The 18680-nt window shown below is 30.7% G+C and overlaps 4 protein-coding genes across 5 annotated transcripts in view; 2 read left to right on the top strand and 2 right to left on the bottom strand.

Annotated features, from left to right (window-relative positions):
- Positions 1-115: 115 nt before the first annotated feature.
- spel1 (DNA mismatch repair protein spel1) lies at positions 116-11381 on the bottom strand. The gene is made up of 15 exons (XM_017905685.1): positions 11303-11381; positions 11172-11221; positions 3593-3716; positions 3233-3489; positions 2987-3154; positions 2698-2886; positions 2242-2636; positions 1959-2170; positions 1565-1882; positions 1263-1484; positions 973-1205; positions 812-903; positions 524-746; positions 360-452; positions 116-271 (listed from the first exon to the last, which is right to left on the bottom strand). The coding sequence occupies exons 1-15, from the start codon at positions 11334-11336 to the stop codon at positions 116-118; spliced, it is 2766 nt and encodes a 921-aa protein (XP_017761174.1). The 5' UTR covers positions 11337-11381.
- LOC108551488 (interaptin) lies at positions 5515-10806 on the top strand. Of its 2 annotated transcripts, XM_017905683.1 has the most exons (2): positions 5515-8962; positions 9092-10806. In XM_017905683.1, exons 1-2 carry the CDS (start codon positions 5530-5532, stop codon positions 10804-10806), a joined length of 5148 nt encoding a protein of 1715 aa, XP_017761172.1. In that variant the 5' UTR covers positions 5515-5529. The 2 variants fall into 2 exon arrangements, with proteins under 2 accessions (XP_017761172.1, XP_017761171.1); XM_017905682.1 differs by having other exon boundaries at positions 5515-10806.
- Positions 11382-12419: 1038 nt separating the features above from the next.
- LOC108551481 (hydroxylysine kinase) lies at positions 12420-13868 on the top strand. The gene is made up of 2 exons (XM_017905658.1): positions 12420-12560; positions 12757-13868. Exons 1-2 carry the CDS (start codon positions 12490-12492, stop codon positions 13850-13852), a joined length of 1167 nt encoding a protein of 388 aa, XP_017761147.1. The 5' UTR covers positions 12420-12489; the 3' UTR covers positions 13853-13868.
- A 979-nt stretch (positions 13869-14847) lies between these two features.
- The window catches only part of nolo (ADAMTS-like no long nerve cord), a 107101-nt gene continuing 103268 nt past the window's right edge, over positions 14848-18680 (bottom strand). The window contains exons 19-24 of the mRNA XM_017905639.1: positions 18379-18474; positions 17166-18207; positions 17006-17085; positions 16547-16933; positions 16317-16461; positions 14848-16232 (exon numbers count right to left, since the gene is read on the bottom strand). Coding sequence (XP_017761128.1) covers positions 16084-16232; positions 16317-16461; positions 16547-16933; positions 17006-17085; positions 17166-18207; positions 18379-18474 — 1899 coding nt within the window. The 3' untranslated portion in view covers positions 14848-16083. The remainder of the gene's footprint in view (positions 16233-16316; positions 16462-16546; positions 16934-17005; positions 17086-17165; positions 18208-18378; positions 18475-18680) is intronic.

Here is an 18680-nt window from a genome sequence, read left to right as displayed (position 1 = left end):
AACAAAATTTATAAAATACTGTTCCACTTTGATACCTTTAATAAATTAATTTTATAATACTAATATAATTAATAATAGCTATTACTCTTATTAGGTATTGTTTTCCTATTTTAAGTTATGAAGCCGCCATAAGTGTTTTTATATAAGGATTTTCACGAGATAAAATTTCTTTTTTAAATGTTGAAATTTTATCTTCTAATTCTGTATTGGATAATGATTTGTCTAGATTCTTGCATTTATCAATAAATTCTGCAATAAGAACTTCAGCTTCCTGTAACATCATCAATGACTATATTATATTATTAATATTTAACAATTTATATTTTCCTTTTCTATGAGTTTAACAAAAATGCTATTACCTTGATAATTTTATTTTTTTTCTGTGGATTATCAGATCCTTCAAAAACAGAGTCTTGATAATCTTCAAGTTCTGCTTGTTTATGCTTTGCAAACTAAAAATAACATTTCTGGTATGAGCATGACAAAATTTAAGTTCTCTTATATAAACTAAAAAAAATTTTACCTCTATAATATCTTGTGGAAAATTAGCCATTTTAGCAACATGTATGCCAAAACTTTGATCACATATACCTGGTTTTACTTTATATAGTATAGTTAATTTCTTATCATCTACAAGAGCTGTAACATGTTGATTCCTAACAGTAGGTATTTCTTCTTCTAATTTAGTTATTTCATGAAAATGTGTTGCAAAGAGACAGTAGCATTTAATTTCCCTGGCTAAATATCTACAAAAAATTATATTATTATAAATTATAAACTCGCTAAATTTTGGAAATAACTCATATCTTACTCGGCGATTGACCATGCTATACCGCAACCTTCATAGGTAGAGGTTCCTCTGCCTAATTCATCAATTAATACAAGAGAATTGCATGTTGCTGTCTATTAAAATTACATGAAATGTACATATGTTTATTTCAATACTTTACATTATAAATATTATCAGTTTACCTTTAATATAGCAGCAGTTTCTATCATTTCTATCATAAATGTAGAAAGTCCTTTTAATTGAGAATCATCAGCTCCTACACGGGCTAATATACAATCTAATAATGATATTTTTGCTTGATTACAAGGAACAAAACTTCCAATATGTGCCATTAAAGCAGTGACACCAGCAGATCTTATATAAGTGCTCTTGCCTCCCATATTTGGACCAGTTATAATACAAAAATGACATTCACCTATAATTTTAATAATTATTATACTTTATATTTAGAAAAATGATATGAGAATATTACCTCTTTTAAAGTTGATGTCATTAGCTATATAATCTATTCCTTCTTGTATTTCTAAACATGGATGTCGAACTTGAATAAGTTTAAATTCACCAACTTCACTAGGTAACATTTCAGGACGAACATATGGTTTATTAGCACTTATAGCAGCAGAAGCAAAGGAAGTAAGTACATCAAGAGATGCCAATATATTTCCAATTGCTTTTACTGTACTACTATAACCAGCTGTATAATTATTATAATATAATGATATAAACATTATGTATTTGTTTTATTGCTTATGTTTTACTTCAATTTTTACACACCTGCAATTTCAATTATTTCTGCAACGACCTTTTTTTGTTCTATTGTATATTTATCTCTGGCAGAAATATATTCATCATTCAAATCATTTAATTTGTTGCTGCGGAATCGTACACCGCTTTTATTAGAATCCAAAATAATATATTGTTTTTTATTTCTCAGTACTTTTTCTTCTTTTAATGTCACGCGAAAATAGTATCCAAATTGTTGATTTGATTCTAATTTTAATATTTTACCAGCTTCAATTGAAAGATCATCAGCAACTTTACCCAATTGTGCTTGTAATTTTCTTTCCATTTCATCCATAGTATTTTTCAATTCTATCATTAACATGAATAAATTAACAAGATTAAATTTATATACATAAAATATTTAAATAATGAATTGAACAAATACCTTTCAATCCATCATCAAATTCAGCTCGTACTAAGAAATCTCCTTTTCCAGCAGAATCTAAATCAATTGTTTGTTCAACCATTTGTTGATATTTATCCATGTCTTTGATAAGGTCACTTAAAGGATCAGTGAACATTGTTTTTATAGCTACTACATTTACATTTGAAAACTGTTCCAATAGTGTAGGTAAATGTGATATACATATATAAATCCTGAAACAAAAATAATTAATAAATACATACAGTGAATAATATATTGTGTAAAAATCATATAGTTTAATTACTTAAAGCAGTCTTGTAAAGTTGCTTTCTTTCTGGCTAATTTTTTTGCAAGTACTTGCAAATCCGGTATGCGTCTTAAATGGTCTTCACTAAGATTAGATCGTACTTCATTACTATTTACTAATGCTTCAACAATATCATGTCTTTCCTTTATAAGAGATAAATCTTTTAAAGGTTGTCTAACCCATTGTGCAAGAAGTCTATGTCCTTGTGGTGTTCTACATTTATCCAAAAGGGTTAAAATACTTGAAGATGCATTTCCATTTAAAATAGAAGAGGTATCGAGACGTGGTTCAATATTAAGAGCTTTTATAGCAGCTGAATCTAATTTTAGATAACGTGATTGCTTTATCTGATCTATACTATATTGATTCAAATTTCCTTCATCTGATGTTAACTAATAAAAAATTAAAAAATTAAATTAAAGTATTTTATTTCTATTAATATGTAATACTTACATCTAAATATTTAATAAGAGCAGAAGTAGCTGACATAGCAAAGCTTAAATTGATTTCAGGTAAAGATTGTGCATTTTGCTGTTGACCTTTCTTAAATTTAATTAAAGTATTTAAATCTTGTACAACTGATTCACTAGAGAATTCATTTTTTTTCCTTGTAGTTATCATTACATTATTTCGTTCCATTAGCTAAAAAATAAAACAGAAAGAAAGCAAATAAACGTAACATTTATATTATTATGCTTTTAGTCTAATTATTTCCTATACAAGAGGCATTTTGTCTGTTTACTTGTTTTAAAGTTTGAAATTCATAACTTCCTTCCCCTTGAATTAATAAACATTCTTTAGGAGCAAGTGTAACAATCAGTGATTCCAAATTAGAAAAGGATTCATTATCTTGAAATTCACAAACAGAAAATAAAGTTGCTGTAGTATCTACACAACTTAAACCAATAATCTAAAATATAAAATAAAATAAAATTACAAAAATCTTTTTAGCAGAAAATTCATCACAAGGTCAATCATAATGACTCACTCTAGATTTTCCCTCCATTCCTAATTTTACTGCTATAACACGTACACTAACAGCAACATCATTATTACCAAATAGTATATCTTCAAATTGTGTTAGATTACCCGGAGAAGCCTTATATTCCAATACCCAATTTTGATTTTTTGCTGATCCTTGATTAACATACACTTCTATTCTATATTGCTTTACTAACAATAGGTCACGTATAAAAGACTCAAAATGATTTTTATTAAGAATAACACCTTCAGTTTTATATGGATCTGCAATAAATATAAAATTTAGTATATGTTAATTAATGTTATATTAATAATTTTCAAGCTTTGGAGTTGAATTAATATTTTTAAGATAAATTTAAAGTTTTACCTGCTCCAATCATCTTACAAACAGATGTAGTTTTAAAAACTTCTTGTGCAGCAAATAAAGCATCATTACCATGCAGTGTGTAATAATCTGATCTATTGAAAAATCGTATAGTGGTATTAAGTTTCTGAAATCAATTATTACTTGATTATTTACATTTATAAATATATATTTGTAAATATATACATCTTGTAAAATTATATTATGTATTATGATATTACAAATAGTTACATAAAATAACACATCATTTCAAAATCGAAATTAATGTTATTTTTGTATGAATAGAAAAATTATTCATATTTTCACTAATTTGGAAATATAAAATTTTTCCATAAAAATTAATTTTTTACATGCTATTTGAAACAGGGATATTTAGTATAAAAACTATAATTATTACCGAATGATAATTATTATACTTGTTTCTAAGAAAATGAAGAATCTTGTTACATATCTGTAGGTCAATGTCTATCTAGGGTCAAAAAGTCATAAACTGATATTAATATAATATGTATGAGTTCAAGGAAATCTGTTATATTGTGAAAAGACATGTCAATTTAATATAAGTATCATTAATATGATAATTATACACAATTAATTTTGATTTATATTTTTCAAATATTTTAATGCTTTGAAAACATTATATTAGAAAATCATACATTGATATAATAACCAATATATATACATTAGTATAATAACAATCGTAATTGATATATCAATTATTACTTAAATGTTGTATGAAAATATATTACTGATTAACATGCAATTAAAAATTAATTTGTCAGGATAGTCCAGAAATTTCAATGATGACACTATCTTGAAGATGTTATTTACTCATATTCTGATAAAAGATCACAGTTCATGTTCCAGGAAGGTCAGTAATATATACTTCATGTAGGCCAATACAAAAACATTACAAATACCATAACTATTTTAATTTACTCTAATATTCAATTCTTTAAATATTTTTATACAGTTAAAGCTGTAAGAATGCTTATGGATGTGTTTCTGTGTTGATTTCAATGATCACCTTGAAATTATACCTATTATGAAATAGCATAAATTCATATATCACAACAAGGATATTACACATTGAGAATGACATCATTGATGACATATCAAAATACAATTATAGCTACTATTAGAAGTCATTAATATGATTATTACTAAAAAATTGAAGAAATGTATATACATGTCTGCAAGAAACATAAAGAAATAATATATTATAATAATTATAATAAATTTTTCTTCTTTAAATTAATTCATATAATTAATTTAGCATATCATAAACTTTACAGTTATTTAATTAAAAATGTTGTTAATTATACATGATTTTAAAAAATATTTGATATTAAATGTTTAATGTAAAATCCATATGGCATTATATATAAAAATTAAATTACCATTCCTAATGAATAGATGAAAATTATTAATTTCTAAATAATAAAAAAAATTAATTGGGACCTGCAAATATTGGCCAGTTTCACTTTTCACAGAAATGAATACTGTTACTGTGAATTATTAGTAGTGATAAGAATGTATATGAGCTGGAATAAAATGCACAGAAAACATTATCATCATGTAAGAATGAAAGAGAATGTTTTCAAAGATATGGTGAAGAAGGGGGAGCCGACATAAATGGAATTGCTCCAACTTGCATGTAGTACATATCAACATATACTGCTATTGAGATCATCTCCATCACTAACTCTGAACTCTGAATTAAATGGATTTTGTTTTTTAATATACGGTAATTATATTCTTAATTTTAATTTGTATGAAGGAATACAATGTTAACATTATTGCAAGTGTAATCTTAAATGTAATTATTTTCTTGTGTGAATAAAATGTATAAATATATAAGAATATAAAAACTTATTTATGTACGTTTTCATAAAAAATAATTAAATAAATTTTATATTTTCAGAAGCCAAATTAATAACATGGTGGTACAAAATATTTTCATTTTATCTTTGTTAATAACAAATGTACTATCTGCACCAAGTAACTGCATAGAATCTTGTGATTCTTATATTAAACAGTATCAAACTCAAACTTCTGGTAGTTTTCAAAATCATTTTAGTTTATCACAAAGTGGTTCACATTTACAAGGTCTTGATTATTCTAAACCTGGTACATGGTCTGAGCATAATGACTATGATACAGACAATGGACATGGAAAAGTGCATGAAGAACGAGGTCAATATGTCGAAGGACCTAAGACAGTAAGGTACTATAAGAAAAATTATACTTCTTCTCACAATACAAACTATCCAAATGGTGAAGAATTATTAAGACTTGAACATCAAAATAATAAATATAATACACATATACCTACTCAAAACTCCTATAATAAATTAGGTAATACTGAATCAGTTGCACAACAATATAAATACAATAGAACGCAGAATCAACAGTACACTCAGTCATTACATAGACAAAGTAAAACCCAAAGTGAAAGACTTGAAGATCTTGGAGAATATAGTGGAGGTACTTTACAAACAAATGCACAAAGTGCATCTGTTTTGACCACACAAAATTCACAAGAACCTTATCATATCAATACACAGCCTGAAAATTGGAGTAGATCATATGAAACTGATGGAGGGCATGGCCGTGTTTTTGAAGAACAGGGTCATTACGTATCAGGAGATAAAAATGTTCGTTATTATAAAAGAAATTATACTTCCAATTATAGTTCATCTGATGGAACTCCTATTCCTGAAACTATTAAAACTGGAATGCAAGATATACAAAGTGAAATAGAGAAACTTCATACAGAATTTGGAAAAGAATACAATCATATTTCTACAGCAAAATCCATAGGATCTAGTAATATAGCACAAACACGTGTTAATACTCATGGTTTATCGACCAGTTCTATATACAATATAAATAATAATAATTATAAAGATCAAAATGATAGAAATATCTTATCTGCAACAAATCGTAATGAAGAACAACATACCTCAGTCAAAACAAATCAACATTTACCTTATAGTAATCCTTATCAAAATAGTTATGGTACAAATAGTTACAGTACATATGAAAAGCATGGAGGATATGCAACGAAATTTCAACCAACTAGCCAACTTATTAATCCTACATCATATACTACAAATGTACTAACTACTGGAGACAGTGATTACAAAAAGAATATATTTAGTGAGTCAACCTCACAACATCTAACAGATAACTTAGAAACAGAAATTTTAGATGAACACCAATCAAAACTTGTTCGGAATCAGATGTTCCTTGACAATTTAAGAAATAATGGACAGAGACAAGATAGACTAATTCAATCAGGCCCACCAGGTCATAAAACTTATTACAAAGAACACTGGACATCTAGTCATACAAAAGAAGCATCCGTTCCTCACCATTCTATAGATATTTCACATATAAACCAGCACAGTCTCCCATATAATAATAATCAATATGAAAACAGCCATAATTTACATCAAGGAATACAACAAGAAACCAGTAATTTATATAAATTTGAGGAAAATGGTTACAATAACATAAGAAAAAAACCATTAGGAAAATTAATATTTGGGACAAGTGAGGAGCAGATAAGTGGAGGAGCAGATGTTGTAGATTGTACACATAATTCACAACAATCATATGGTAGTTCCCAGAAGCAAACAAGGTATAAGCGTAACGTGAACTATGATAAACAAGAAGGAGTACAACAAAGAGAAAGTAAACTTTTTAATAATGATTATACACAGGAAACATTACAATCTCCTTATCTTACACAGCAAACTTCCAAAATCCAAAAACTTCAGCAAAATTTAGAACAATCATATCAAACATGGAAACCAGGAAGTGCTAATCAACAATTAGAAGACCTGACGCAAAAAACAGATGGATCAGATGACCTTACACAACAAACTGCAGGCAAACTAGAATTTGGCCCGGAAACACAACAATCTTATCAACCTTGGAAAGCAGGAAGTTCCAATCAAAGATTAGAAGACCTTATGCAAACAACACATGGATCTGATGACCTTACACAACAAACTGCTGGAAATCTTGAATTTGGTCAGGAATCGCAACAATCTTATCAACCTTGGAAGTCAGAAACTGCCAATGAACGATTAGAAGACCTCACACAAAAAACAGATGGATCTGATGACCTCACACAACAAACTGCTGGAAATCTTGAATTTGGCCAAGAATCACAACAATCTAATCAACCCTGGAAACGAGCAAGTTACAACCAAAGATTAGAAGATCTTATGCAAACAACACATGGATCTGATGACCTTAGACAACAAACTGATGGAAATCTTGAATTTGGTCAGGAATCACAACAATCTTATCAACCTTGGAAACCAGAAATTGCCAATGAACGATTAGAAGACTTGACACAAAAAGCAGATGGATCTGATGACCTTACAGAACAAACTGCAGGCAAACTAGAATTTGGCCAGGAGTCACAACAATCTTATCAACCTGGGAAACCAGAGAGTTCCACACAACAATTAGAAGATCTGATGCAAAAAACAGATGGATTTGATGACCTTACACAACAAACTGCAGGCAAACTAGAATTTGGCCAAGAATCACAACAATCTTATCAACCTTGGAAACCGGAAAGTGCCAATGAACGATTAGAAGACCTGACGCAAAAAACAGATGGACCTGATAACCTTACACAACAAACTGCTGGAAACCTTGAATCTGACCAAGAATCACAACAATTTTATCAACCATGGAAACCAGAGAGTTCCACGCAACAATTAGAAGATCTGACGCAAAAAACAGATGGATCTGATGACCTTACACAACAAACTGCAAGCAAACTAGAATTTGGCCAGGAATCACAACAATCTTATCAACCTTCAAAACCAGAAAGTGCTCATGAACGATTACAAGAGCTGACGCAAAAAACAGATGAATTTGAGGGTCTTACTCAACAAAGCACTGGAAATCTTGAATCTGTCCAGGAATCACAACAGTCTTATCAACCTTGGAAACTAGGACGTGCTAACGATCGATTAGAAGACCTGACACAAAAAACAGATGGATCTGATGACCTTACACAACAAACTGCAGGCAAACTAGAATTTGGCCAGGAATCACAACAATCTTATCAACCTTCAAAACCAGAAAGTGCTCATGAACGATTACACGAGCTGACGCAAAAAACAGATGAATTTGAGGATCTGACACAACAAAGCACTGGAAATCTTGAATCTGACCAGGAATCACAACAGTCTTATCAACCTTGGAAACTAGGACGTGCTAATGATCGATCAGAAGACCTGACGCAAAAAACAGATGGATTTGGTGACCTTACACAACAAACTACTGGAAACCTTGAATCTGACCAGGAATCACAACAATCTTATCAACCTTGGAAACCAGAAAGTGCCAATCAACAATTGGAAGACTTAACACAAAAAACAGATGGATTTCATGACTTTACACAACAATCTGCAGGAAAACTTGCATTTGGTCTGGAATCACAACAATCTTATCAACCTTGGAAGCCAGGAAGTGCCAATCAACAATTGGAAGACTTAACACAAAAAACAGATGGATTTGATGACCTTACACGACAAACTACTGGAAACCTTGAATCTGACCAGGAATCACAACAATCTTATCAACCTTGGAAAGCAGGAAGTTCCAATCAAAGATTAGAAGACCTTATGCAAACAACACATAGATCAGATGACCTTACACAACAAACTGCTGGAAATCTTGAATTTGGTCAGGAATCGCAACAATCTTATCAACCTTGGAAGTCAGAAACTGCCAATGAACGATTAGAAGACCTGACGCAAAAAACAGATGGATCTGATGACATTACCCAACAAACTGCTGGAAAACTTCAATTTAGCCAGGAATCACAACAATCTTATCAACCTTGGAAACCAGAAAGTGCCAATCAACAATTGGAAGACTCAACACAAAAAACAGATGGATTTGATGACCTTACACAACAATCTGCAGGAAAACTTGCATTTGGTCTGGAATCACAACAATCTTATCAACCTTGGAAACTGGAAAGTGCCAATGAACGAATAGAAGACTTTATACAAAAAACAGATAGATCTGATGACATTACACAACATACAGCTGGAAACCTTGAATTTAATCGAGCATCGCAACAATTGTATCAATCTTGGAAACCAAGTGCTACTCATCTTATTCAACAGTTAGACGATATGACTACAGAGCATGATCTTGGACCACATTCTGTTAAACCTGCTGTAAAGCCAAGACCTAGATCAAGGTATTCCAGATTTGGGACATCAGTAAACGTGCAGGTGCCAAATCAAAATGCTCATAATATTGATAGTCCAAATGTTGTGAATCCTAATGGTGAAGATACAATACCGGATATATACGAGTTACCTCCAGAAGTTGGTATAGGAACTGGTACTGATAATTCTCGCAATACAAATGCAAGACAATTGCAAATGACACAAGATGTAGTTTCTAAAAATTTCAATCAACAAACTGGTAGTACTGGATATGACATTGAGGGAGGGAATGTAGACCAAGTAAATTTACTACATAAGTCGAATGATGCAACAGTGGGTTTACAATGGCATTATACATATCATCCAAGTGATCAAAGGCAATTTGTACAACAAACAGATCAAAAGAATAAAGAAGGTTTGCAACAGCAATCAAAAATACAATTCTCCAATTTAGAACAAAATTTAAATCAGGAAATACAAAATAAATATACAGCTAATAATCCACATCAACAATTAGAATTACCAAAGCAATCTGAGAATTATGCATTCAGACCAGGAATTATTCCTATAAAAAGGACATTTAATTATGATCAAACAGAAAATAAATTAATAATTGATCAGCAATTAGGAGGAAATGGAGATCTAGAAAAATATGTTACAACTTCTGAATCTGAACCTAAACCAATACCAAGAATTTTAGAAACTTATGGAGGTGGACAATATGATCCAACTATTGGCGATGATATATATTCAAAAGTGACAATAAATCCTAGTGCTACATTATCATCTATAAATAATATGGATTCATGGGATATTAGAGAAAAGCCAGAAGCAACAACAACAGCAAATGAATTAACACCTCCCCCATTACCTGTAAAGCCTTTAGATATAAATGTTACTACCGAAGCACCACATTCATCATCTTTTTGGTCACGAGTTGGTCATAAAATAACATCTACTTTTGGCAAAGCTAAAGAAAAGGCTAAAAATATTTTTGGTTAAATATAATTTTTAATTTTGTTAACAACATTTATTTATATGTAATGTATTTTTAATAATATAAATTCTTATTGACATAATAATTACTATATATGGTTTATTTATCAATGTCATATTTGTATTATTGTCATTGAAATTGTTAATTTAATAATTTCAGGAAATTAATGTAGTATTATAAAAGTCCACTGCTATAAGGTTATAATATACTCTATAGTTATTTAAATAAATTCTGAATCGTATTCTCTACTCTTTTCCTTTTATTAAGAATCATCGAAAGTAATTATTGTAATCATAAGTAAAATCAGTAATTACAAAATATTGAAAAGCAATTGATAATAATGAATCTGCAAAGTATCTTATTTACTTACTTCTGGTAGATTTTTAAAAAATCTAACGAAACTTTGTTGACCTGATGGATCTAAAACATATTTCATGTATAATTATTTACAAATTAAAAATAAAATAACAAATTTCAAAAAACATATTGCGTTTTGCAAACCCATATTAAATTGTTGATTTGGTTGGACAGCCATGGCTTTATATAACAAATAGCACTGTTATTTACACTTTAAATAAGAAATAATTTAAGACAGTTATAAAACACTTTATGATTTTATGAAACTATTAAAAAGAAGTCCCTTCCACAAAACGCAAAATAATATCTATTCAACGTATTCCCGCAAAAATTAGTAATACCACGTACTAGTAAATCATAGATTGCGCACCATGTATTATTCTCTAATTCCTGCTCTCTAATTTTATTGGTCAACTAAAATTACTAAAGTTGCATTGGATGATAATATTTGTATACCTTTTTTAAAATTATATAATCTATGTAATGTATGTTAATGGTACATCATTCATTTTCTTTAAAATATTGTTAATTATAATTTAATTTCCTTATTTTTTTAATAGTGTATTAATGATTAATTATATGAATCATGAATTAAACTTTCGGTTTTATGTTTTTAAATTCACGTAACGTAGAAACAATAATCATTAAATCAAGCAGTTATACATTCTTCAATATTCTACTTAAATGATTTACTGTGTAAGTTACGATTACATATAAAAGCTTTTACAACATAATGCGCGGATCGATATCTGTAAAATAAATCGATATTTATTCAAAAAATGTACACGGCGGACATTTTAGATAAAAATTTTTCTTTATTAATGTTGCAAAAGGGGTTTATGGTTCTACAAATTACATTAAGAATTCGTTTTATTAATATGTAAGTATATTATTTATTTAATTTCGGAATGGTGAAAAGTGACATTTTATATTCAATTTTTGAATAGATATTATTAATTTACGTAAATCAGAAATATTTATTTAATTATTTAATGAATTTACATTACATAATATTTGATTAAAATTTGTATCGATTAATAATTTGCCCAAGTTTTATTTAATATGTTATTAATATTTATCGCATGTTGGAAAAATGATAATAAATAATTTAAGAATTGGCAAAGAAATATTGCTTTAATTAATGATCTCAAGATTTGAACAAAGTGTTTATTCTCCTTATCATAATGATAAGAGATTCTTTATTGTCTCTTAGTATAGAAATACTAAACCTAAAAGATATTTAAAGCCTTTTGTGTCGGATCACGAGCAATAATAAATATCAATCATCGTACATTTACGCCCTATCATAGAAGTAATTGAGTGTCAACTGTATGTACTTATTGCGTATACTACACTACCAGTTCACTTGGACAGGAAGACAAAAAATTCTTCTTACTCCTGCGTAAGTAGTTTGTATTTTAAATTTACAACAATTTAATATAACAAATATAAATGTAAGTGAAAATAAAAATATACGATATATAACGATTCACGAGTTAGAAACCGTTTCCTCGTTTTTCATTCTGTACTTAATTTATAAAACTTTAGAATTGCAATATATGTATTTTGTTTATATAGTTTTTGTGTTTTATTTATAGAAATAATATAGAAATGGAGAAAGATAATGCCATATTAATACCAGGTCAACGAATTCGTCCACCGGGCAATAACGAAATAGTCTTGCAACTTTTAACAGAACTTTACGGCTTAAAATCGTCGAGTATAACCGAACTAAATGCATACGATGATAGAAACTATCATGTAATTTGCGAGGAATCACATACGAACCCTCATATAACGATTCTTAATAAACATGGCTACGTTTTGAAGATCGTTAATTCTTTAGATTCGCAAAAAAAACACGTCATTGATGCACAGAATGAAATGTTGATATTTCTGAATGAACAAAGTATTAGTTGCCCTTTACCTGTGAAAACTATACACGGATTATATCACACTTTGGTTAAACTAAACGTTGATGGATGCACCGAAAGTTATGCTGTGAAACTGTTAGTTTATCGGCCTGGTGAATTGTTGTCTCGTATGCCGATTACTGGGGAACTTCTTCGACATGTAGGTAATTTCACGGCCAAACTCAGCAACGTTTTAATGACCTTCTCTCATCCAGCTTACAATGATCATAAGACTTTGTGGATGTTAAGCTCTGTACCAGAGTTGCGACAATTTACTTTTGCTGTAAAGAGTGCAGCTGAAAGGGAACTAGCACATCAAGTGATACTAGCTTTCGAAGAGGATGTACTCCAGGTCACATCGCAGCTTGAGCAAGGAATGATACATGGCGATTTGAACGAACAAAATCTAGTAATAAGTTCGAATGGCAGAGAAATAGCTGCCGTTATCGATTTTGGCGACTCGCATCGGACATGCCTAATTTTCGATTTAGCTATCACGCTGTGTTATATGATTTTACAGACTGGTGACGTAGCGATGGGTAAACATGTTGTTGAAGGTTATCAGAATGTTAAAAGGCTGACAGATCTTGAGAAAAAAATATTAAAGGTTACTGTTTGTGCGAGGATTTGTCAGAGTTTAGTCATGGGTGCTTATTCTCATCTTTATGATCCACAAAACGAATATCTGCTTAACACTCAGAAATCGGGATGGACTTTATTGAAAAAGCTTTGGCCTCTTCCTAAAGATGAGGTTCTTCGAAATTGGGGACTGATGAACTAAATTTTCGTATTGTTCGGATATTTCATATCTCATTTATTATTGTTATCAATTTTTAGATCAATTATTGTCAATTATAAAAGCAATAAATATAAATTTATATCCCAACTAAATTAAATATATTGAAATGAATAAAGATACCGTGCAGTGATATATTCTCTGGTTTTATTTGTATTTAGGCAGTTACATATTTACATAGATATAATGAACAATAATGCTCTTCGTATAATACCGTGGAGTTACTTTACATAACTAGATTATGATATATACAAAAATGCAGGTATCAGAAATCAATTCACGGGAAATTGTGTGTATTTGATATATGATATTAAAGAAACACATACTTCCTGTGATTCGTTGGGTCGAATAGCAATTACCATGGATTTAAATACTAACTAAATATTCATCGAAATATATCGGTAATGTACAGAATTTATTTATAAATATACTGTAAGACAATATATTTCGATCTTGTTTAATACATTTATACCTGCGTTTAAGGTGGTGAAATCATTTTTATCCGCGTGTGCTTTTATGTTACTTACGTAGCTTGTAATATATATGTATATATATAATATATAATATATATAATATATATTATATATTACACACGCATATATATATATATATATTTTTTTTTTATTTCGATTTTTTATTTCAATTTCAATAATATACTAATTTATTTATATCTCTTTTCATTAACGTCAGTTCGTTTTGGCAAACTGTCTAGCTGTGTTGAGGCAAATTCATTGGTAGCGAAAATCTGTTCACAATATAGAAAATAGAGTTGACAAAAACATAAAAATCTTAAAAAATGGCAGTAAAGAATATTTTGTATAATAAATAAATTAGACGATATTTTCAGTAAAGATTTATACATATTAGATAAACAAATTAAAGATTTTACAAGAATTAGATTATCATGAATGATTACATGTAAATGTGGCCATTTTATGACCACATGATCAGAAGCATAAAAGTAAATTTCTTTAGGGCGGTTTTGTTTAAAAATGGAACGTCATGTTAACGAATTTTCGCCAGAGGTTATTAACAAAATAGTATATTACAGTACCTATATATTTTATTGCTTAGAATCTATTGGCTTACATACGCCTCATGAGGCGTTTATAGGCGCGTAATAATTCATTTATAACTTATATCGTTAGTAACTTTTATACTTTATCATTCATTAACTTAATATCGTTCATTTAATAATTTGTATAGTGTATTGTGGAACTTAGAAGTAACGTTGCAATAAATATACCCCTGTGGAAACATAACAAAACGCGTGTAACACTCTTCTATTTGGAAGGGTACAGCGGAATGCGTGTGAAGACTCTTTGGAGCGTAAGAAATGGAAATTGATTTCTCGATTCTTGCGAATGTCTGATGGGAACGGTGAACTTCACGAAATTATGCAGAACAAGTATGTAGCATTTTTCAGTCTTCGATAAAAATGATGTTGACGAGAACCGCGTGTATTTTGGAAACGGGAACCGAGAGATCGAACATGTGTCATCCAAGAAATACATGTAAAAAAATAAAGCTTCGGAGAATTAATTTTTGTGCTACTTTTTACAATATGATCAAGATTACTGTTCCGTTCACCCCTCCCCACCCATATGTAACATTTCCATTTAAAATTTGAACAGCTTTGTAAAGCTCGTCTTTCGTAACCTCAACGTCACGCGAACTCTGATGACGTATCATTTCACAACGATAACATCGCGGTAGCTCCTTTCAAGCTACAAATATTTTTTCTAGTATTCCGGTTTTATTGAACTTCAACAATATAATTTCTTAACTTCTTGGACGAATGCCGGGATTTTCTTGTTCTTCCCACGGTATGAGCGTGCGCAATTAGGAGTTGTGCCAAACTACACGTGATACACGTCCGAAAATTATAGCTTTAATTAGCACACAATTGGAAATTAGATTCTTAGTGGGTGCAAGAAGAATCTAGTGTACAGACGCGAACACGTTATGCTCCAGGGCACGGAGAAAGGATGGGGAACAATTACCAGCGGAAGTAATTTGGTCGATACCGTTTCTTCAATATTTCTTACATATTTTTTAGCTGCATATGTTCGTAAATTCAAATACAATTCTTTATTTTTTTTTATTTTTTTTAACAGACAAGCATTTCAGGGAGCATTTTAGCGAACGTTCACGAAGATAATCATCAACTCGTTGTCTTCACTATGACATTCTCCTAGCGCACACCTCTCATTACATCAATTTTTATCTAGAACGTTTCTTTTCGTACCAACAATTGCTGACAATTGCTGACACGATTGACAGCATTGCTTCTGATAAAGGGGCACTCTGCACCTATTCATTGTTTTCACTCTGCTACACAATTGCGAATGGTCTTTGCAGTTATCTGGGAAAATAGTTATCATTTAGACTAATTGTTATAAAATTGAATCTCTCCATAGTTGAATCTTAGATTCTAAGTATATTTTACCAGGACATAGTGGACCTCTACAAGTCTTCATAACAGGAGGTCGTGGAATATCTCTGCACGCATTACCAGCTGGTTTCTTTGTGCCATACCAAACGCACTGTAAAATTCTGTATTTGATACCATCTTCTTCACATGATGCTGTACACTATGAACAATAGCCAAATTATAGTTTTTGAGAGTAATTAAAGGTTTATATTAAACAGATAAGAGGTAATCAATAATATTAGTACCTCAGACCAATTTCCAACTCTCCAAACTCCTTTGCAGGCATCATTATAACATTCTTGTCTTTGAAGAGGTCTAGTAGTATCATCACACTTATTAGGATCAAGTAATGTGATATTCTGTTGTCTGCTTTCTATATTCTCGACCAAACGACAAGTAATATTACGTCTCTGCATTGCAGTTTTCCAAGTGAAGCATCTGGAGGTTTCACACGGGGTCCATTCAGTTGTATGCCATTGAGGACATTTACCAAACCCACAAGGTCTGACTTTCTGAGGTACAGGATGTCCAGCATCTTCACATAATGTTGCCTCTACGACTGTCTGAGGTGCTGTACGAGTTGTGTTTCTAATCGGTTTTGCTGCTCGAACTGTACATTGGGCTCTTCGCATCTTGGTGAGTACAAACAAAATTGTAATTTAATTAATTTATTTCAAGGTCAATAATTAGCTTCTTTAAGTTACCTGAAATCCGCTTCCTCCGCAAGTTTGGGAGCACTTTGACCAATCTGTTGTAACCCATTCGAAAATCAAATCCTCCGTATCTGTATATTATTTATTTAAAAAAATGTATACCGTTTTAATTTCATTAATTGGTTAATTTAGGAGAATAAATTGCGTTTACCTAATATACTAAGAGACGCGATTGTAGACTCGATAGTGGCATTTGGTCCGACAAAGGATGTAGTCGCTACATCCAAAAACTTGTTCATTTTCTGTGTTTCTTCACTAGTCGATCGTTCTTCAAAATCAGTTGTGTCCTCAAACGAATTGTTACGATTTTCTTGATTTCGTAGCAGATTTTTTACATCTTTTTCGATTTCCTCGGATTCTTGATTTTCCGTTAACGCTAAATCGATTAAATCGTCTTCCAAATCTCTAGACGTAGCTGCTTGTATAATACTATCATCAACCGTATCATTTTCAACATAGACTTTTCGTTTTTTCATTTCTTCCTCAAAAATTTCCCCGTAGTCTTCTGTCTGATTTAATATTTTTATTTTCTCGTCACTAATATTTGATTTTTTTGAAACAACGTCCATTTCTTTGAGCGACATCGTAGGTGAAACATGTTCATTTCCAGTATTATCATGAGCTATTTTGTCAGTACTTTCGTCATGGGAGTCTTCGAATTTTTCTGTAGTTTCCTTGATATTCGAGTTTGGCATATAGTACATCTCCAAATTAATGTTATCTGAGCTAGTTGCCAAGTTTACAGATTTCTCATTTTGGTTTTTAGACGTAGGGCTCCAATGATTTTTAACTTCTGATGTATCGTGCCATTGTCTCTTGACGTTCTTTAAAGATTCTTCAACGTAATTTATATCAGATTTCGCAGGAGTGACCAAACTATCTTTATTCACAACAGGAGTAATTTTCACTGGCTCGCTGTGATCTAGTCCAAACATGGACTCGTCTAAATCATATGGATCGACATCGATGAATATTCTTTCTTCATCCGGTCCAAATGTCTCATCTGGTATAGCAGTATTACGGTACAAGATGTCCAAGTTATCTTCCACGTTTTGGTATCTCAAGTCGGAATTCCTTTCAGGCATGGTGCGTTTTGTCACAACTGCTTCTTTTCTTACGTCGTCGATGAATGCTACTGGGGCTGTTCTATGAGACCTCTTGACAGAGCTTTCACTTTGGAATGGCCAGTATTCCTGTTGAAAGATTACAGACTTTATGTAGCATGTTAATATGTCTAGGAAACTGTTGAAAACATAGGAACATATAATTTTAAACGTGACAAATAATTCTGTCGGGAAAAAGTAAGGAATACCGGGTTAAAAAGCCTATTAATCCTGTCTTCACAGTCGTCCATATCGTCTCACCTTTAATGTCGATATAAAGTAAGTTAAGTGCGGTACAAGAGTAGAGGCACTTGAACTCGAAGGTGCAGTCGATTCTACAGATTCGTGGTATCCTGGCTGATATGATAGACCCCAAATATCCATCATCATATAAAGTTAATCCGCATATAGGAAGCATCAAGTAAAGAATCATCGACGAGAAATTAATTTATTATGCAGTTATATGTAAATTTAGATAACAAGATAGAGATAAGAGAAGCTTTCGTTTTGAATCTTTCTTTTTTTTTTTTTTTTTTTTTTTTTAATTTCCCTTTTTAAACCGA

This window comes from Eufriesea mexicana, unplaced genomic scaffold, assembly GCF_001483705.2.
Source record: "Eufriesea mexicana isolate 0111107269 unplaced genomic scaffold, ASM148370v2 scaffold4231, whole genome shotgun sequence".
In the NCBI taxonomy this organism is placed as follows: Eukaryota; Metazoa; Arthropoda; class Insecta; order Hymenoptera; family Apidae; genus Eufriesea; species Eufriesea mexicana.
The sequence above is the reverse complement of the archived record's forward strand: the minus strand, read 5'-3'. Positions and strand labels throughout refer to the sequence as shown.